We start from the raw sequence: 21893 nt of genomic DNA, 5'->3' as shown, positions 1-21893 counted from the left end.
AGAGTAGCTTCTAATGTTTGCAACTTTATCCTGAAAGAATTCAGCGATTTGCAATCCCTGGTGGGGGACACTACTGCTGTACTTTACCTAGATTGCTCCAGTAAAAACCCAACTGTATAAATGGGTAATTGTATGTAAAAATAATGTGTAAAAATAATAATAAAATAATGTAATTTTATGTAAAAATAATATGATATCTTGTAACAATTGTAAGTCGCCCTGGATAAGGGTGTCTGCTAAGAAATAAATAATAATAATAATAATAATAATAATAATAATAATTCCATGAATTTTGCCGTTTGTTTCCTCTCACTGTGAAAATAGAAGTGATCAGTACACGTCTTCTGAATTGATGGCAGTGCAAAGGGAAATACTTACACAGAACTAAAAAAAAAAAAAAAAACACAAAAAAGTGACTAAATTACGTTCTAAGCAGCTAGCAGGGCAGTATCTCAAACAATTTCATGAAAGCAGAGGGAGCAGCTTTAAAGGAGAAGCTTTTCACATGAACCTTTTGTGCAGAGAATATGCATCTGCATGTCCTTGATCATGCAAAACCTAAAGTGAGGACGGATTACAGTTTTGGAGAAGCATGAAACCCCATTCTGCAGCTCTTGCATGTTTACTTTTGACAAGGAGTGTGTGTTAAAAGTTCAGATCTTTCTAGTCTGCTCATTCCGTCACATGGAATATTTTTAGCTGTGACAGTGGCGTGATTTATTCCTTAAAAACTTGTATTCTTAATTATCATCTAAGTAGCCATTTGTGACATTTTTGACCTGGAGTTCTTTTATTTCTCATTTTCCAGACATTCTTTTTCACACACTTAATGAACATAACCAATTTAACAACTCACCTTGCAACAGAGGTTCAGCTGACCTTAAAGACAGATACTGGAACATGTGCCCTGCTCAAATGAGGCTCACAATTACAAAAGAGAAACTTGTTATTCTATTCTGAGATGCTTTGTCCTAGTCGTTTAATCTGCTGAACAATGGGAAAGTGTTATTTTAAGGATAATATTAAGGATGGAAGCTCTTCTTAAGAGAATGATAAATCAAGCTCCTGATGCAACACCACTTTAACAGGTATTGGTTAAAGACCCTGGTATCCTGTTCCCAGCAGCCCAAGCCTAGTAGTTCACCTTTCCTTTCCACCAGGTATTCGGACGGTTACCAGTGACCATGATTTCCCCCAAGCAGCTGCCCCAAACTTACAGTAGTTCCCAATGAATGAATGTTTAGCTGGACAAGGACTCGCTGGTAATCCTGTCCCCCACAGTCTGCTTTACACTACCGGGATGACTGTCACTGGTCCATGCAATCATTTTTGCAATAAAAATCTTGCAATAATTGCACCAGAAAGCTCTGCCTAATGGGTCTGCCTAACCTAATGGAGCCCATTCCTCCCAAGAACCTTGTCCAAGGACTCCTCCCCTGCTACGGTGAGCTCAGTATATTAAAATATGAACAGGATCTGCTATGGGATACATTACTCTGTAGCTGTGAAAACAACGTTTCCAGATTATCCCTGGAGTTACAGGGATACAAAATAAGAAACCCCTGAAACATGTAAAAGGACTTGCATGAAAACTGTATTTGTTATATAAATTCCTGGAACAATGTTTAAATGTCCTCGTGCTTTGCTATTTGATGATCAGCTTTAGCCATGATTTGCTGTGCAAGCTAACAGAGACTTGATCGGCATGTATCCACAAGTATTCTTATTTTTGATCACCCTTTTGCTGGTCGGTTTTAGTCAAGATGGGCAAGAAAGCAGACAAGGGCTTGGTTTGCCGGTGCTGATTTAATAACCCAAAGACGCACACATTATTACTGACAGTGTTATGGCAGGTGTTCAGTCTAACGTTTGTAGTTCCTTTTTGCAGTTCCAATTCTCCCATCAGTCATTAAAAAAAATAACATTCTGACCCTCCTGCGTCTGCACAACATGCACCAAAGTGGAATAATAAAACCGCTCAGTCTGTGTGTTTAATTCTGATAGTTTTCAAAATAGCAATTCAACTATCATACAGCCCCCCCCCCCAACCAAACTGCAGAATGTTTTTATTTGCATCACTTTTCAGTATAATCACAGCTTTTCTCCTTTAGCTCCATGTGGAATTATTTCTCAGCAGCTGAATATTTTAGCAATTATCAGCGCAATTATTCTGGTAATGGTGCAGCACTTGCCACAAGCATTATAATTATGATCCAGTCATGACATTACTGTACTGAGGATGAAAACATCCTCTGGTATACATGGCAGGATGGAAAGAAATCTCCATAACTTTGTTGAGTGATACAAAGCTGGGTAACACTTTACATTGTGTCTCTAATTACTGTGTATTTAAATAGTAGTTACATAGTAAATACATGAGTACTTACACATAATTAAAATGTTATTATGCATAGTTACAATGTACTTAATGTGTAAATATTTTTGCGTACTATGTGTCAGTACACAATTGTTAGAGTTAGAGTTAGGGTAAATGCACAGTAATTAGGGACACAGTGTAAAGTGAAATACACTTTTCATATCCCTGCACAATAGCAAAGCACTGCACAGCATTAACCATTTCCTTGGCTGCCTTTATCTTTGATTGTGTTCGACACATTGTTTGCAAGTCTGTCACAGGCTTCTAAGCTACTTAGGTACTGACATTCATTTCCAATGATCAGATTTCGCAGAGTCTCTTTATTTTGATGTGGTGGGCTTTAATGGTCTACTGTGGTTTAAAGCCATGAAAAGCAATAATCAAAGTTCTTTGCCACTCCCCTGCAATATGAAATGGATCTGCTATACAGTAAGATGTGTTGCAAGGCTGTATTGCTTCAAGAGCCTCATCAAAGTTATCTTTCAGTGCCATGCTGTCTGTAACACTGCTCATGATGTCAAAGGACATATCATAATCTCTAATTGGATTCAGAACTCTGAGACAGGGCATGCTGGTCACACTTCACTTCTTAAGCTTGCACTTATTACAGATGCTTCATTTTCAAATGGGATTGTTTCTGAAAGGTTGTTAGCTGGAGCAGTTGATCAGTCGGGATTATTAAAATTGGTATATGTAACAGGGCGGAGGCTGGGCACAGATCGACGGAAAAAAGCTTCTCAACCACTATGCAAAAAAGCAAGGCTCGTCTGCATTCATGTCTATAGAGCTTTAAACCTGATTTCATGTCGCTGACAGGGGTCAGAATCCGTAACGGCGGTGTATCATACAACACTGCCTATTCCATAGATCATCTCTTTTGTGATGTTTTAAAACATGCCCTGGGGACTGTGTTTCTCCAGACACGCTGGATCATAAGACCTTTAGGTAATCGATTCCATTAGCCTCTCTTTCGCAATATGTGTTCATGCTTACAGGAAACTATATGCCTCCAGCCATTCCCTATGCACAGTCAAAGCTTTGCAGCAATCAAAGTGTTTTCTGCAGTAGAGCAGTATGATGAACCCCAGTAATAGTGTAGACCTTCACACTACACACGCTACTGTTAAACAGGGATTTTATCATATCTGCTTAGAACAATATTTTGAACTCAACCCCCCCCCCCCCCTTAAAATCTTTAAGTTAATGGTATCCTTCGATGTTTCATAAGTAGGCTATGGTTTGAAAAAAGTGCAAAGGCTCTACTCTGGGAACATTCTCTGCCATGCAAACTGAACAAGATGACACCGTATTTACTGTGTCATCTTTCCTTTCATGATCACAAACATAAGAAAGAGAGTGGGAAGCAATCCCATTGCACCAGAGCCAAAATGACTGTTTCTGTAAATCAGAAGTGCATTCTGCACTGAAGTGCCTCTGAAACACACAGGCACATGAAAAGAAATGTTAGTAACTGTCCGACAAGTACTGTGCATACTCCCCATAAAAATTCAACAGCACAAACTAAAACCTAATGCTGAATGAATGATTGTAAATAAACATCTATGGGGATTTTTAGTAGGTGGGGTAGTCTTTTGTTATTCTAAGGGATCTCTCACCTCTATACACCTGAAGGGGTTAACCTTTCGCTGTCTCTAAATCTGTTTAGCAGAGCCATCACACAACTAAATTTGTTTTCAAAAGTGCTATTAAACTGGTGTAACTGTGTGCAGTGGTTTTTCTTTTCTTAAACTTTGTATTTTGTATTCTCCTATCCAGGACGGCTCATTAGTATTATGTGGGTGTGATAGGGAGCTCTCGCATGCAGCCCACAGGAACCACCTGGATGCACTCAATATTGAACCAAAAACAAAATTGAAGAAAAAGCCTCAAATAGCATATACCGCAAGGGTGCAGTTCACACTGCAAAGCAAATTATATTGAACCATGCCAGTCCAGTCTATAGCGGAGTAGTGCTTTGTGCAAGCCTTTCAAGCTTCGGAGTAGTTTAGTTTCATTCTCTCCTGAAACCTTCAAAGTCAGTATTGTGTGTGTGTGTGTTTTTACTTTTGCTGGAAACAAATTGGTTTTCTCTTACAGGTCTAGCCTCACAGATCTGATGGCTATTCTTAAAAGCTAGTTAGAGAGACAAACACTCCTCTGAGAGGAGTCTGCATTTTCCTGTTCAGTGGCTTCTCCTTGGAATAATTTGCCAACTGACCCAAGAAGCCCAGTAATCCTGGTTAGTTTAATTGAGCATGCTCTTGTGATTATACCCAGATATGTATTTATTTAACTGGATGTATTTATTTAATTGTACTGCATATACTCGTGTCTTACATGACAGCTACCTTTATATGAATGCCTCTGCCTGTACATAAGAACAAGACCTATAATCCTTCATGCTCTCTCATGCACTAATATATACACTGGTAGAGCCTTACAATAGTTTGAAGGTCCGGGACAGCAGAGTAGTGTGGTACAATGGGCACACATAGTCACAGAGCCTGCAGACACACAGACACGTCATTCTCCTGTTGTTTTGCCCAGTCAGTGTATTAGTTCCCACACTGTACCACTGGAGTGTCTCTTTAATGTAATTCTCACATTGGACTCCCTCATTATATATTTATAAATAGTGGCACAGTGGTGGGTGGCTGGCAGTGGGAATAGCGGGGGACTCAGAGGCAGTAACTGCAGTTGAAGCGCCGGCGTGCTGCGGACAAAAAGCAAACAAAACGCAGGAATAAAGCAAAAATTTCAAACAAACACAGTACCCAAGCTGTGGCTATCACGGTTCCTTCTCTCTCTTTCATTGTTCAGGCTATGCAACGCCTTCACTCAACTCTCCCCTCTCCCGTCCTCTGTACACTCCTACACACTCTCCAAACACTCTGTCTTATATAGCATGGTCACACTCCACACTTTTCTAATTAAACTAAAAATTAAACACAATTGAAACTACGTGGCTCTGTAAATGGTGGCCATCTTGACTCTAGGCTGTTCCTCCACAAACCACACACACACACACACACCCATGTGCTGATCCTCTGCTCTACCAGAATATAAAATCATATCTGATTTTCATGTGTACTCTGCATTAGGAGGAAATGAATACATATTACTTAGACCACTGATGAGCCTTGTAGCAGTTTGTGTGAATTTGTCGTGTTATTATCAACATGTAATGACACCTTGCAGAGGTGGCTGCAGCTTGACTTCCCCTGTGCTAATAAGGAAACGCACTGAAGTAACACACATGCAGATCAGGTAAACTGATGCATGCTTTATTTTAACAAACTGATTAAAGCGGAAGCTAGAAAAACAATCTGAATTATGAGTGAATTATTTGAAACTATTGCTAAAATCTCAGGTAGGTCTGGATTCTTCTACATACAAGATATATGGCAGTTTGAGCAGCTGCTTCATTTCACTCACTGGCACTATATATATATATACAGTATATCTATATAATTTCAAAACATGTTACATTTCTGTGAAACTACAAAATAATTACAATAATCAAGTTCTGACTCTTCAGATTTGTAATTAACACGTCATTGAAAATGAAGGTAATTATTGAAACACTGGGAACATGATCCTGTATATATTTGTATGTACACAATTGTATCAGAACAGGTATTTGATATTCATGGAGCGGCCCTGTGTGAACGGATGACCACTCCCCATTGACTGACAACAAAGCCACGCATCACATGAACCCCTCCACCCCACCCAGGGGAGAGTTCATCGATCCTGTATGTGGGAAAGGGTCCATAAATACATTGGCCATTCGCTTTTGAGAGGAACAAGCATTCTTTTAGAAAATGGAATGGAGCATATTACATTGTAATGACACAACTTAAAAAATGTAAAACGAAAATATAAATAAATTGTTTGAATATTTATTTTACAGTACAAAAATACTTCCTGACTACCCAAGTCAGACCCAGCATAGCAGTATGGTACAAAATACTTCCTGACTATGCATCTGTTCTGAATGCCCCTTTATCTAATCTCCATTTGTAACCCCTGGTCCTTGTTTCTTTTTTCAGGTCAAAAAAGTCCCCTGGGTCGACATTGTCTATACCTTTTAGGATTTTGAATGCTTGAATCAGATCACCGCGTAGTCTTCTTTGTTCAAGACTGAATAGATTCAATTCTTTTAGCCTGTCTGCATACGACATGCCTTTTAAACCTGGGATAATTCTGGTCGCTCTTCTTTGCACTCTATCTGGAGCAGCAATATCCTTTTTGTAACGAGGTGACCAGAACTGAACACAATATTCTAGGTGAGGTCTTACAAATGCATTGTAAAGTTTTAACATTACTTCTCTTGATTTAAATTCAACACTTCTCACAATATATCCGAGCATCTTGTTGGCCTTTTTTATAGCTTCCCCACATTGTCTAGATGAAGACATTTCTAAGTCAACATAAACTCCTAGGTCTTTTTCATAGATTCCTTCTTCAATTTCAGTATCTCCCATATGATATTTATAATGCACATTTTTATTGCCTGTGTGCACAATAACACAAGAACTGCATAAATAATAATAATACAATAACATTGCACAATAACACAAGAACTGCATAAATAAGATACAAGCTGACAGATTAACTGGTGCCAGGCAATCTTCACAGCTGGCAGAGATCTGGAGAATATGTTCAATTCCGAGAGGGTGATAAGCACCCTGGCTCTGAGTCACTGTGTTCAATTCCGAGGTGATAAGCACCCTGGCTCTGAGTCACTGTGTTCAATTCAGAGAGGGCGATAAGCACCCTGGCTCTGAGTCACTGTGTTCAATTCCGAGGTGATAAGCACCCTGGCTCTGAGTCACTGTGTTCAATTCCGAGGTGATAAGCACCCTGGCTCTGAGTCACTGTGTTCAATTCCGAGGTGATAAGCACCCTGGCTCTGAGTCACTGTGTTCAATTCCGAGGTGATAAGCACCCTGGCTCTGAGTCACTGTGTTCAATTCCGAAAGGGTGATAAGCACCCTGGCTGAGTCACTGTGTTCAATTCCGAGAGGGCGATAAGCACCCTGGCTCTGAGTCACTGTGTTCAATTCCAAGGTGATAAGCACCCTGGCTCTGAGTCACTGTGTTCAATTCCGAAAGGGTGATAAGCACCCTGGCTCTGAGTCACTGTGTTCAATTCCGAGGTGATAAGCACCCTGGCTCTGAGTCACTGTGTTCAATTCCGAGAGGGCGATAAGCACCCTGGCTCTGAGTCACTGTGTTCAATTCCAAGGTGATAAGCACCCTGGCTCTGAGTCACTCTGTTCAATTCCGAGAGGGTGATAAGCACCCTGGCTCTGAGTCACTGTGTTCAATTCCGAGGTGATAAGCACCCTGGCTCTGAGTCACTGTGTTCAATTCCGAGAGGGTGATAAGCACCCTGGCTCTGAGTCACTGTGTTCAATTCCGAGAGGGCGATAAGCCCACTGGCTTGAGTCACTGTGTTCAATTCCGAGAGGGTGATAAGCACCCTGGCTCTGAGTCACTGTGTTCTCATTGCAAACCACTTTATTTTTCTGTATCCTTTCAGGAAGAGAAGAGCTCATCTGAAGAAAAGCCACAAGCCTTTCACACCTTGAATTCCTCGTACAATTGTTTTGGATAGTTCAAAGTTGATTTCCCTACTGCTGCAAGGCGTGAAATAAAACCTTCCATTCTGCTCATTTTATTAAAAAAAAAAAACATTTTAAATACACTGTTGTTGTACTCATTGAACCAAAGTTTTGATTTGCACAGAAAACATTGACACATGAATTTAAATAGAAATACAGAACTGAGTAACAAGGAAAAAAGATGGGCTGGAAACATTTATTAATAATTGTATAGATATTTTTTCTTTCTTTTTTTTTACAAGTAAACAATCATTGACACATGTGGCCCAAATAGTGCAATGCATTTTACAGGAGGAGACGGGGCTCGGGGGCAAAGCTAAAACTACCTTCATACAAGCTTCCTCACAGAGGATCCGGTATATACAGTCAGGCATGTTAGCACAACATGCAAATATCCATACCATTACTACTGCTATTGATACTATCATTACCACTACTACTACTACTACTACTGCTACTAATATTATTATTTATTTATTTCCTTATCCAGGGCGACTTACAATTGTTACAAGATATCACATTATACATTATTTCACATTATTTTACATACAATTACCCATTTATACAGTTTTTTTTTTTTTACTGGAGCAATCTAGGTAAAGTACCTTGCTCAAGGGTACAACAGCAGTGTCCCCCACTGGGGATTGAACCCACAACCCTCCAGTCAAGAGTCCAGAGCCCTAACCACTACTCCACACTGCCGCCCTAATAATAATAATAATAATAATAATAATAATAATAATAATAATAATAATAATAATAATAATAATAATAATAATAATAATAATAATAATAATAATAATAATAATAATAATAATAATAATAATAATAATAATAATAAATCAAAATATACAAATTAATTTGGCATTTCTAAAAACTTTTTCTTTCAAACATTCAGTTAAAATATTGTTATTTTTATTTGCAACTCCCCAAAAAGTGCCATTGGAACATATGCCCCGTAATATCCCTGGTGAATTATAGTGTGAAAGTTCAGTACAATAAAAAAATTTGTACAGATTAGCGTACCAGCATGAAAATATCAAACACAGCCGTAACTAGTCTGAAGCATTATTATAGCATTACTATGTCTGACGGTTTTTTCAAAATGTCCTTTTGTCGATACTGCAGCACGCATTCACCGGATCACAAACAGTTTGCAATTGGGCTGGTTAACGCTCGCAGCCAATGAAAAAGCGCACACTGATTCACCACAATGAGAAGCCGGAGCCAGAGCCTGATGATTCTTAATTAGTTCTGAAAGCAGGACCGCAGGTAACCCTTACACACAACACAAGCTTTGTTGAGACGCTGGATTGGAGATTGTGCTTTCACTAGATAACAAACGTATTTCTAAAAAAAAAAAAAAAATTGATCAATTAGCCACTGAGTCCAAAGTGGTCAAACTGACACTAAAGAGCGGAGAAGGGGTTTCAGACAGAGTAAAGAGCCCCGTGGGCTGACGTGGAGAAGCCCTCACAGCACTGCTTCATCATCCTCCACGCAGCTGCTGCTCATCATCGTGGGCTGGAGCTGCTCCTTCAGGGAGATGTCGTCCACTTGCTTCTCCTCGTTCCCGTCGCTCTCCTCCGGGATGGAGGGCGGCATGCTGTCTGGGTCCGAGTTGCTGATCACATACCCAGGCAGGGTGGTGTGGCTGTTGATGGCTCTGGATGGTCCGCTCCTGTACACCCTGCTGGAGAAGAGAGCAGTGCGGGAGGCACGGGCGAGCTGGGACTGGCTGCTGGTGCTGTTGTTGAGGTTGGTGAGCACAGACCCGTAGCGGTAGCTGCTGAACTGGGGGGTCCTCTTCCAGTCGAGCGCCAGGTTCCAGCGGGTCCATGTCTTCTTGATTTCTGTCTGAACCTGGAGAAAAATTAATTATAATAATTTAACCGAAAGTGAGGCTCAGCATTTTAAAACATCTGACAGCGCACACAAGTCTCTTCAGCATATTTGGTGGGGTTTTTTTGTAGGATTATAGTTTTTTTTTTTAATGTCATTTATATCTATTGAACAGACCCCAATCTTAAAGCATCAGCAGGTTTGTCACAGTCTACAGTTGTATCCCTGGCTAAGGGTAAAGGTCAGACTGCTCATGTGACCCCAGGCATCACTGTAAAGGGGGTGCAGAACACTGCAGGGAAATAGAATAAGGAGAACAAGGGGAAGTCTAGGTTGCAATAGATATATTTAGAAGATTAATGAAAGGGTTCTTTAGTTTGTTATTATTATTATTATTATTATTATTATTATTATTATTATTATTATTATTAGCCATCTTACTGAGTATTCTGTCGCTACTAGCTTTTAAACTGTTTTAGACTGATCTTGACATGCCACTGTTAATTCCATTCAGCATAAATTGCTATCACCTGAGTATTGAGTATACTAGTGTGTGGATGCACTGACCCCAATCAATCAATCAAGAAGAAAAATAAGGGCCAGTGTCAAAGTGTTCAGATCATCAGCACCATGTGTTTCACAAAGGAAAAATGCAAAAAAAGTAAACAAAACAGAAATAAACAACTATAGCTTGTAAGTAGTCCCAAGCTGTGTTTTTTTTAAAATTTGTTTCTGTATTGTAATTGGTGTTTTTTTCCCCAGCAATAATCAGTGTTAATGACAATTGTATTGCAAGTTAATAAAGCTAATCTCAACCCTGGCATTCTGAAATGACCTGTAAAATGAAACACACTATCAAAGTGAAAGCTGATAGAAACCAAACTTCAACATCAAAACAATATTATAACTCTGCAAAACAATTACAGCTGTCTGTGCGTTTGTAACAGGGCAGAGGCTGGGTGTGAACCGGCAACCTCACACACCGCAACCACAGTCCAAAAGAGCCATGCATTTATTACAGCTGTCTGTGCGTTTGTAACAGGGCAGAGGCTGGGTGTGAACCGGCGACCTCACACACCGCAACCACAGTCCAAAAGAGCCATGCATTTATTACAGCTGTCTGTGCGTTTGTAACAGGGCAGAGGCTGGGTGTGAACCGGCAACCTCACACACCGCAAGCAAGCGTCTCAACCACAGTCCAAAAGAGCCATGCATTTATTACAGCTGTCTGTGCGTTTGTAACAGGGCAGAGGCTGGGTGTGAACCGGCAACCTCACACACCGCAACCACAGTCCAAAAGAGCCATGCATTTATTACAGCTGTCTGTGCGTTTGTAACAGGGCAGAGGCTGGGTGTGAACCGGCAACCTCACACACCGCAACCACAGTCCAAAAGAGCAATGCATTTATTACACATATAAAAGAGCAGACCAGGCATTTATTTAGTATGATGCAGATTGCGATCTGGTTTGGTTTAGTGAGAGTCTGCTGTGCATCCCTAATATTACTGGAGCAGGAATGTTCAGCGCAATTCCCTTAATATTCAATACAGTGTCAAAAGGCAAAGTCCAGAAGCATGCATTCATGAGATGCTCAATACTGAAAAGAAAATGACTCACCTCTCCGTTGCAGTAGCAATAGATAATGGACACAAAGAAACCCTGAAACAGAATGCGGTATACATTACGTACGGTTGTTTTAATATCAGGCAACTTTATTGGTAGGCTTGCTCCTTATTCACGTTTGTTTTTCAGGGGCTCACAAAATAAAATACTCACCTTTTAGAGTAGCATGTTCATTTACAGTTCTTTATTGAAACATCATGAAACTGGATAAATTGTGCAACAGGATGCAGAGGCTTAGCTACTTGATATGGTCATTTTCAATGTATTCTGTGCTCCTGACCAGCAGCTGCCCACATACGTGCTGGGCAGAGACTTCCAAGCTGGGGGAAATCATAGCTAATGAAACAGGTGTCAGTCATACCTGATGCTTTCCTATGGACTTTGGATACTTGGATCAAGAAACTGGAAGTTGCGAAGCCCGTTGTATAATTAACAGGTTTCATTGTGTTCCAGTGAAGAACCACAGTCCATAATCTTAAAGCTGAGCGATTTATTTTGTGAGCCCCTGAAAAATAAATGTTGGGAAGGAGCAGGCCTAGATAAAGGTCAACAAGATACGAAGTGAAAAGAGCACCATTGGATTCACAAGAGCTGTGGCAGCAGCACAGTATGGTTATTTATCGTTTGAATCATCTTCATGCTTGCTTTTAACTTGACATTTTCAGAGGTCTCAATGGGGTATGAATGAAATTCCATGTAAAATCGAGAGTGGAGTGGTATTGCATTTTGTGTAATAGGTACAGGACGACCAGCATTTCCTAATCATTTTATCCAGCGTGTTTTAAGTGAGTCACAAACACATATATTATATAGGTATACTGTATATGCCACAGGCAGCTTCATCAAAGGCTACACTGTTTATGTGGGCAGATCGGCAGATCATTTCTTTTTTGTAAGTTTGCCAAGACAAACATTCATTATTTTACAGATGAAGGGCTATCTATTGTGCCATGTCAGTGCATGCATGTGGGAGGAATCTCTCTGCAGAAAACAATAAAGGATTATGAAATTCTGTCACATAAAAATTACATGCTTACATGCAACTGATGAAACAGGTTTATGGCATAGAAAACTGAACATTTCACATTTTATATTAGTTACATCTAATTTTATAATGAAGTTTTACTGAATGTTACACAGCCAATTGAGCCGATTGAATAAGTGATTGTGAATCAAGTCCCAGCCGCGTGGTATAAAAGGGAAGAAACCCCTGGAGGGAGGGTTCAGTGAAGACGACTGCCCCGCCCGAACAGGAGGAGCTTGGGAACCTTTAGTGCCTTGTTTTTGTACTCTGTCTCTCTGTTCCTGTGTCTTAGTTTATTTTGTGGGATAATAAACATGTGCATTAGTGCTTTCACTGCAGCTTTCTGTCTCTGAATCTCCCTGCTGCCAGTGACCAGCCTTGCCAGCGATGCTACCCTTTCACAAAACATTCCAGGTGGATTTTTAAAAGATGGAAAGCTAATGCATTAAAGGGTTTAATTATATTAAACTAAAGAGCTCAAAGTGGCAGCCTCATCTGTTCCAAACACAGCTAATTGAATTTTCACACATGCTGTCCTCTCTCAATACAAATTAAAAGTAAACTGTGAAACATTGAGGGCAGTGAACGTAATCAAAGCACATCCATACATATGAAGGGTATAATGTGCACCAAGAAAACGGTTACTGGGGTAATACTCCATTACAATCTGAAAGGTCTAGAAGAGGGTAGGAGTGGCAAACATGTGAAGAAGATTCAGGGAAATTCAAGGCGGTTATTGTGTTCACCATGTAGAATGTGACAGACAGATAGACAGATTAACCACGTTCTGAAATCGATAATTAACTGAGGGGCACTCAGCACTAACCTCTGCTTCTCTGGCAGACATTACAAAATATGACTGTAAAAATGTTCAAGCTGAGGTTGATTTTAGCCGTAGGGTCGACACATTGTGCACTGCTCTTTGTAAGTGCTTAGTGATTGTGTGTGATGCTGTTTGCTGTGGTGGTGTGAGCCTCTTGCTAAGTTGCACACTGCTCTTTGTAAGTGCTTAGTGATTGTGTGTGATGCTGTTTGCTGTGGTGGTGGGAGCCTCTTGCTAAGTTGTACACTGCTCTTTGTAAGTGCTTAGTGATTGTGTGTGATGCTGTTTGCTGTGGTGGTGTGCGCCTCTTGCTAAGTTGCACACTGCTCTTTGTAAGTGCTTAGTGATTGTGTGTGATGCTGTTTGCTGTGGTGGTGTGAGCCTCTTGCTAAGTTGCACACTGCTCTTTGTAAGTGCTTAGTGATTGTGTGTGATGCTGTTTGCTGTGGTGGTGTGAGCCTCTTGCTAAGTTGCGCACTGCTCTTTGTAAGTGCTTAGTGATTGTGTGTGATGCTGTTTGCTGTGGTGGTGTGAGCCTCTTGCTAAGTTGCACACTGCTCTTTGTAAGTGCTTAGTGATTGTGTGTGATGCTGTTTGCTGTGGTGGTGTGAGCCTCTTACTAAGTTGCGCACTGCTCTTTGTAAGTGCTTAGTGATTGTGTGTGATGCTGTTTGCTGTGGTGGTGTGAGCCTCTTGCTAAGTTGCACACTGCTCTTTGTAAGTGCTTAGTGATTGTGTGTGATGCTGTTTGCTGTGGTGGTGTGAGCCTCTTGCTAAGTTGTACACTGCTCTTTGTAAGTGCTTAGTGATTGTGTGTGATGCTGTTTGCTGTGGTGGTGTGAGCCTCTTACTAAGTTGCGCACTGCTCTTTGTAAGTGCTTAGTGATTGTGTGTGATGCTGTTTGCTGTGGTGGTGTGAGCCTCTTGCTAAGTTGCACACTGCTCTTTGTAAGTGCTTAGTGATTGTGTGTGATGCTGTTTGCTGTGGTGGTGTGAGCCTCTTGCTAAGTTGCGCACTGCTCTTTGTAAGTGCTTAGTGATTGTGTGTGATGCTGTTTGCTGTGGTGGTGTGAGCCTCTTGCTAAGTTGCACACTGCTCTTTGTAAGTGCTTAGTGATTGTGTGTGATGCTGTTTGCTGTGGTGGTGTGAGCCTCTTGCTAAGTTGCACACTGCTCTTTGTAAGTGCTTAGTGATTGTGTGTGATGCTGTTTGCTGTGGTGGTGTGAGCCTCTTGCTAAGTTGCGCACTGCTCTTTGTAAGTGCTTAGTGATTGTGTGTGATGTTGTTGGATGTGGTGGTGGGAGCCTCTTGCCAGGTCGTCATTGGAAATGAGAAGTCGCTCTCAATTGACTCGTCTGGATAAATAAAGGTTTTGATTGATTGATTGATTGATTGATTGATTGATTGATTGGTTAATTGTACCACTGATCACACGTACTTGTACTATATGTTACCTGAAAGGAGTTGAAGAAAAGCTCACAGTACATCCGCACCTCCCATCCCATCCCATTGAAAGTGTGTGGCATTCCCACAAAGACAATATAGTGCACCCCAAACACCAGCACCAGGACAAGTGTTGATTTCGCGAGCTTCCTGCGGTAAGGGAGAGATAAGACACCAGTGTTATTAACAGGCACACACGTTTTCTAAAGAAACACAAGTCTATTCGTGCTGGTATCGGTATCGGTTCCAGATTTTTTTTTTTCCCCAATGTTTAACACAACCTCAGTTATCATTTATTGCATTTAAAAAACAACATGCCAAATGCAATAATGCACAGTCCCTCTTTGTTCTTAATTATTGAGAAACGTGTCCTTTATTGAAGCTCATAAATATATTTATACTCTGCTATATTATTTTTACTTATATAAAATCATGGTCAGCAAAATCTATGGATGTTAAGAAAAAATATACAGAAGATTTTGTATCAAATTAAATCTTCTTCAGCGATAACACTTTCCATGAAGTGTCTCTAATTACTGTGTATTTACATAGCAGTTACTTAGTAAATCCATGTGTACTTACACATCGTTACAATGTTATTATGCATAGTTACAATGTACTTGATGTGTAAATCTTTTTTGCACGATATAACTCTAACTCTAATCCTAATCTTGACCCTTTTCTGATACAATGGTCTACTTACATATACATGAATCATGGAAAGTGTTACCTGTACTGTTTCCTCGTGTCGTATCTTCCAGCATTTGTTTCCCGTATTTTTGTGGCCAGAACCCGAACAATGTTCAGAAACAAGATGAAATTCAGCTAAAAAAAAACAAACAAAAAAAAAACAAAGAAGAAACCTTGGTCACTCACACAGTCACAGTGTTCTGCAGACCAGTTCCACGCTGGGAACTCTCGTCAGTTAGAAAGACTGGTCACTCACACAGTCACAGTGTTCTGCAGACCAGTTCCACGCTGAGAATGCTCGTCAGTTAGAAACACTGGTCACTCACACAGTCAGAGTGTTCTGCAGACCAGTTATACACTGGGAACTCTTGTCAGTGGTACTGCTGTTGCTCTCCACTATAAATCTTTTTTTGCCTCTTAGGATATCGTGAGGTAACAGCCCTGTGAGATTAGACAGCCCCCTGTGTGAGTTTTTTCAAATGGATCAATACACCAAACTAGATGATGTGCTATTGATAGCAGAATACAAGAATTTAACTGCTGTTTATACTACATGATTTAGCTGCTGTTTATATTACATTGCCTATTTCTACTGTTGAAAGATGACACAGCAATGTCCATATTATTATTATTATTATTATTATTATTATTATTATTATTATTATTATTATTATTATTATTATTATTAAAATGATTCCAAAGGGTAAAAAGTTTTGTTTTTAATAGCCAATATAACCAGGAAGCACGGTCAACCTTATCTTCCTGACATCAGATGATTGCTGTGATGAGTTATTTGTGAAAAGCCACAATTAATTATCAGACCCAAATTAATGTAGGCTTTGCATTTTTATAAGCCAGCAATTATATATTCTGATGACTCTAAAAATGAATTTTGCAAACATGGCCTTTGACAGCTTGTTGCACTAACATAAAGCTGCAATTTTTAAGTAACAAAATAAATAATAATAACACATTAAAAATGATTCAAAAACCTCAATTGCCAGTGCACCGTTTTATTTATAAATGCTGTGCATTTCACACAGAGGAAAAACTGAGGAAGCACTGGAAGCTTTCCAAGTCTTTTCTAACATTGTATTTTCCATTACATCCCTGCAGGCTAGTGCACGCCAGTGTTTTGTGTAAAAAGAACCATTTTAAACCTCAATGCTCAGCACAGAAAGGTGAAACCTAATCCTATCATGTAGATCCATTGAATTAATACCAGATGTTAATGAACCTTCCAGAGGCTGGCAGAAATAAATAACAAGAATAATAAAGATTCCATGTGCTCTTCTGTCTGATTCATCATTCTGTCTGCCTCTGTTATTATTATTGGTATTTGTTTATTTAGAAGACACCTTTATCCAAGGCGACTTACAGAGGCTAGGGTGTGTGAACTATCACTTACAATTACGTCTCACCCGAAAGACGGAGCACAAGGAGGTTAAGTGACTTGCTCAGGGTCACACAGAGTCAGTTGGGATTGGAACTGTGGACCTCCTGGTTGCAAGCCCTTTTCTTTAACCACTGGACCACACAGCCTGTTGTATATAGATGTATATTTCCCTTTAGTGATACCAGGGTCTCACATTGTTGTACACGTTGATTTTCTTTTTATCAGTGTCCTGTGTGTAAATTAGACCACTTTTCACAGCTGGGCTTTTGTAAAGCTGTCTTGATGTTTTTTGTTTTTTGTTAACCTTGCCTTCCTCTTCTGCAAAAGACTGAGACTCATTTTTCCAGCTTCATCAAGCTCTTCCTCTTGCTCCATTCTTTACCTGAATAGAATACCTATACCCCAATTCACCTGTAGTACATTTATCTTATCAAGTACCACCCCAAATAAATATTAATGGTGACACTACATGAAGTGTCTATAAATACTGTGTATTTGCATAGTAGTTACTTAGTAAATAGAATTACAATGTCATTATGCATAGTTACAATGTACTTAATGTGTAAATATTTTTTGCACAATATAACCCTAACCCTAAACCTTATCCCAGCAGTCCAGATAAGCTGCATATCTGCGTTTTTACTCATTAAAAAAATCTGTAATACGCACTAAATTTAAATTGAATGCGTAAAAATATGCATAGCAATTTTGCTGCACAGCTTGTCTCCCTCCCCTAAAACTTCCACTAACAACTACATCTCCCAGAATACAAGGTCTTCAGTTACTAGGAAACTGTACACAAGAAAAACCAACCCAACAAACATTACCCCTGCTGTCTTTGCAGCCAAAATAGTACGAATAAGGAGGATTTGAAGCTACACAGGTTGAAGCGTAAACACCCCAGTCCTGCTACAAATCCAACTGGAACCATCGTCAGAGGCAACTGCTAAAAAAAGGTGCCTTTAATATTAAACAGTTTTATAACTTATTAATGCATGTCCTTATTTTATTCGTCTGTATGGCTTTATATTGAAGTTTTAACATGTTCACTGAGTTTAAGAATTTAATGTTAAAATATAAGTAACTTCATTAAATTGCAGTCAGTGTGGTACGTCGAAAAGAATGCGCTGAGCCGATAAAGAACCTTGTAACATTACAGTTTAAACGGAAGGCTCTTTGTTATGCCTACCCCATTACCATCAGGATTGGAGCTTGGTAAATACTTGCCCCAATAGCTATCAGGATTGGAGCTTGGTAAATACTTACCCCAATAGCTATCAGGATTGGAGCTTGGTACATACTTACCCGATAGCTATCAGGATTGGAGCTTGGTAAATACTTACCCCAATAGCTGTCAGGATTGGAGCTTGGTAAATCCATTTCAGGTTGCCAGCACTTAGTTCCCAGCATCTGTAGAAATGAGTACATCTTAAATACAATTCAATTACACTGACTTAAGTGTGAGGAGTATTCAGACATCCATTTAGTAACCTTCACATCCACAGTAATGTGAACATAAAACTCCATTACAAAACAACAGTATTTAAGTATAATTAAATTTAAAGGCTAATGGTTTTTGATGGATTACCAGTCCCAGTAATATAATCAACACATTGCTGTTCATTTTGTTAATATTGGTCTCCTGGAAGCAGGTTTCAAGCCACTGTTCCTGAAAAAGTGCCTTTGTGTTCCTTCAGCTTAAGACTGAAGATGTTATTTATTTAGACTTACTACAAACAGTATTTAAATAAGTGCTGGGTTAAATCTCAGTGGATAGAGCAGATTGATTCCACACTTTCCCTGTCCCATAATGATTAAATTAGGTTAAACAAATCTGCAACAATCACACTTATTCGAAATACACTTTGAGTACTTCAATTACATTTGTTCTCATATTGCATGTCTCTCAAACTGGGATATTTAACTGGAAAGAAGGGGAAATATAATGAAACTTAATAAGGGTAACTGGAAAAACCAGCCCTATAAAGCAGCCTCATATTTTACCAATACCAGTTACCACCTTATCCATCCAGCTCCACTGGGAAATCCTGAGTCAGTAATCATCCCTTTTAAATCATGTTGCACTTCTGCTTATGCATTGATTAACGATCCACAATACCCTGCAGGTAAAGCACAGCCAACTTGATTGTGTCCTCTTTGATGCTATTCAACATGAGGCATAAAGAACCATGTGTTATGAGCAGGCCCACCGGCACACACACACACACGCACACGCACGCGCACGCGCACATACACGCACACACACACACACACTCACATTCTTTGATCTCTGCTGACTAAACAAGCATTAGCGTTTAAAATTGTCTTCTTTGCGGGGGTTTAGCACTTTTTTTAATTCTTTGATTTTCTAATTAACTTGCTTGTTCTTCGATGGTAACCTACGACTGTTTACAGCTTCACAGTTTTTTCCCCCATTAAAAAATCAATTACACTTTACTATAATGTGTCTTTCATCTAGGGAATGTGAGAACTGAGAGCTGAGACCTGCAGCTTGTTTAAAATTCTATCATCACAGTATGTGCAGAGGTGGGGATGAGATGCTCTGAATGTTACACAGCTGTTAAGTGTATACCATCTGCATCGAGTAACACCTTACATCAAGTGCTTTAAGTACCGTGTATTTACATTGTCTGCTAAGAAATGTGTACTTACACATAATTACAATGCTGTCATGCCAAGTTACAATGCACTTAGGCTAAGGGATAGGGTTAGGGTTATAGCTATCTCATGCAAAAAAATTACACATTAAGTGCATTGTAATTATACATAACAACATGTATCTACCAAGTAACTGCTATGTAAATACACAGTCATTAGAGACACTTCATGTAAGGTGTATAACATCTCTATAGATAACTTCCAAGCTACTTTGACATAGTGGAATTGTTCATTGTAACAAATGGGTTTGCAAGTGTATCACTGAGCAGATTCCAGAGGCAGGCACAGCTGTAGTGTACTGTGACTTGTTGACAAATCTTAGTGATGTTACTGAATATACCAAAATGATAACTGGTCATTTCTTGACAAGTGTCACTGGAATATGGTATGATCAAAGACAGATGACAGCAACCGATTAAGGTATTTATTTTATTCGTATTTTTCTTAACCAATGCTATTGAAGGAGAAGCCAGTATGCTGTGCCACCTGCTTTACCACCATCCTCATTGCTAGTCTAACTAACTCTCCAGCAGCTTTCCATTGAAAATGGGATCTAATGATGCTTCAGCCCAATATGTTTCTAGCGTGATATGGGACAAGAAAGGACAGCCATAAAGACGCATTGCAATTCTGCATATGAGCATTGAACTGTGATACTTCACTTCTGGTATGTTGAAAAATTGGAACATCTAAAATCACAACTTCTTTTTTTTTTTTTAAATAGTTTTACCTTAGAATTACGATTAACCATCCGAAAAACCCATTAGTCTGAAAAGTGAATATAGTTCTGTCTGATTTGCCTTTAGCAGCTCTGTTTGGGTGATTTGTTTTGAAAACTGAAATGCAACACCATCTTTAGTCCAAGCTGGCAAGCAGAATACACATTTGTAAAGGCATAGGAATTGAATTCAGCTAAACTTTTAGAAATGAGTTCAGCTTGCTCACATTCAAACAGAGCTGACTGTCACGCCTGCATAAGGAAAGTGGCATTCTCAAGATCTGTCCTGATTGTCATTAAAATAAGAAAATGCTGGAGAGAAGCTTGGTGTATTACAAGGGCCCTTGGTCGAGTACAATGCATATGACCTGCAATATGTTAATGAACATGCGACTATCAGTGAAGTAGAAAAGGAGCTCCTTCAACCCGCACCGTGCATCAGCCACCGTTGCCCTGACGACTGCCCATGCTGCCACGAACAGAGCTGGAACTCCTGCAGTGAAAATGAAAGACTAGTCAGGGCTTCACAAAGCTTGAAATCATCCAACATGTACAAATCCAGCATAAAACATGCCTCTAGCAACAGCGCCAGCCAGCTGGAAACATATCATTCTCCAGTTTGATTTGACCACTTGTTTAAAAAGCATTATTTCACTTTACCGTGCATGAAACTCCTTATGCAAACAAGAAAGCTGTTGAACCTTGAAAGTTAAAAAATATATATATACATATACATTCATCTTAAAATGAGCGTGGGTTATCAAATTCCATATGGAAAGCAAGACATTCAACCCCAACCACATGGTGTGAAAACAATTATACTGGGTACATTAAGCAACTGAGCAGCTCACAGCAAGAATGCTTCTGTTCACTCAGATCACCGATGAAATCTGCTCTGTATGCTCTGCTCTGAGCGGCTCACTTCCTTAACGCACCCACAACCATGATACGCAAGAGACAAGTTTAGTTGGAAAGCATTATTTTTGGTAACACTTTACATTCTGTCTCTAATTACTGTGTAGTTACATAGTAGTTACTTAGTACATACATGTATACTTGCACATCATTACAATGTTATTAGGCATAGCTACAATGTGTACATTTTTCTGCACGATATATGTAAGTATATGATTGTATCAGAAAAGGGTTAGAGATAGGGATAAGGCTAGAATGTGCAAGAATATTTACACATTAAGTACATTGTAACTATGTATAATAAATATACATGTATTTACTAAGTAACTACTGTGTAAATACACAGTAATTAGAAACACTTCATGTAGTTGCATGTACGGTAGTTTCATGATAGATTTGCTTAAAGTCAATGGTGCTAGATTTATTTGAAGGCAAACCAGGCTTACCCCATCCAATCAAAGTGAATCCCCATAGGTACTCAGTGTCTGAAAGGAAAGCCATGAAGATGAGACTGTGAAGGTAGAGTCCCTCCACCAGTATCCAGTAGTAGTTGGTAGCAAGGAAGTAGATAAAAAGCAGGACTGTAATCTTGCACCCAATCTGCCAACATACAAACAGCCCTGAATAAAATATGCAGACATACATTTTCAGTCCCTCTGGTGGCTGTTTTAATTCAGGTTTCACTCTGTAGTGCTCCCTTTAGACCAGGGGTGCACAATTCCGGTCCTGGA

The 21893-nt window shown here is 39.6% G+C and overlaps 1 protein-coding gene across 1 annotated transcript in view; it reads right to left on the bottom strand.

Annotated features, from left to right (window-relative positions):
- Window positions 1-8200: 8200 nt before the first annotated feature.
- LOC117427099 (parathyroid hormone 2 receptor-like) overlaps window positions 8201-21893 on the bottom strand; it is a 39241-nt gene continuing 25548 nt past the window's right edge. Inside the window, exons 7-13 of the mRNA XM_034045470.2 lie at window positions 21609-21762; window positions 20680-20740; window positions 18194-18260; window positions 15495-15589; window positions 14776-14914; window positions 11468-11509; window positions 8201-9870 (exon numbers count right to left, since the gene is read on the bottom strand). Of these exons, the coding sequence (XP_033901361.1) occupies window positions 9481-9870; window positions 11468-11509; window positions 14776-14914; window positions 15495-15589; window positions 18194-18260; window positions 20680-20740; window positions 21609-21762 (948 nt within the window). The 3' untranslated portion in view covers window positions 8201-9480. The remainder of the gene's footprint in view (window positions 9871-11467; window positions 11510-14775; window positions 14915-15494; window positions 15590-18193; window positions 18261-20679; window positions 20741-21608; window positions 21763-21893) is intronic.

Source organism: Acipenser ruthenus, chromosome 11 (assembly GCF_902713425.1).
Source record: "Acipenser ruthenus chromosome 11, fAciRut3.2 maternal haplotype, whole genome shotgun sequence".
In the NCBI taxonomy this organism is placed as follows: domain Eukaryota; kingdom Metazoa; phylum Chordata; class Actinopteri; order Acipenseriformes; family Acipenseridae; genus Acipenser; species Acipenser ruthenus.
The sequence above is the reverse complement of the archived record's forward strand: the minus strand, read 5'-3'. Positions and strand labels throughout refer to the sequence as shown.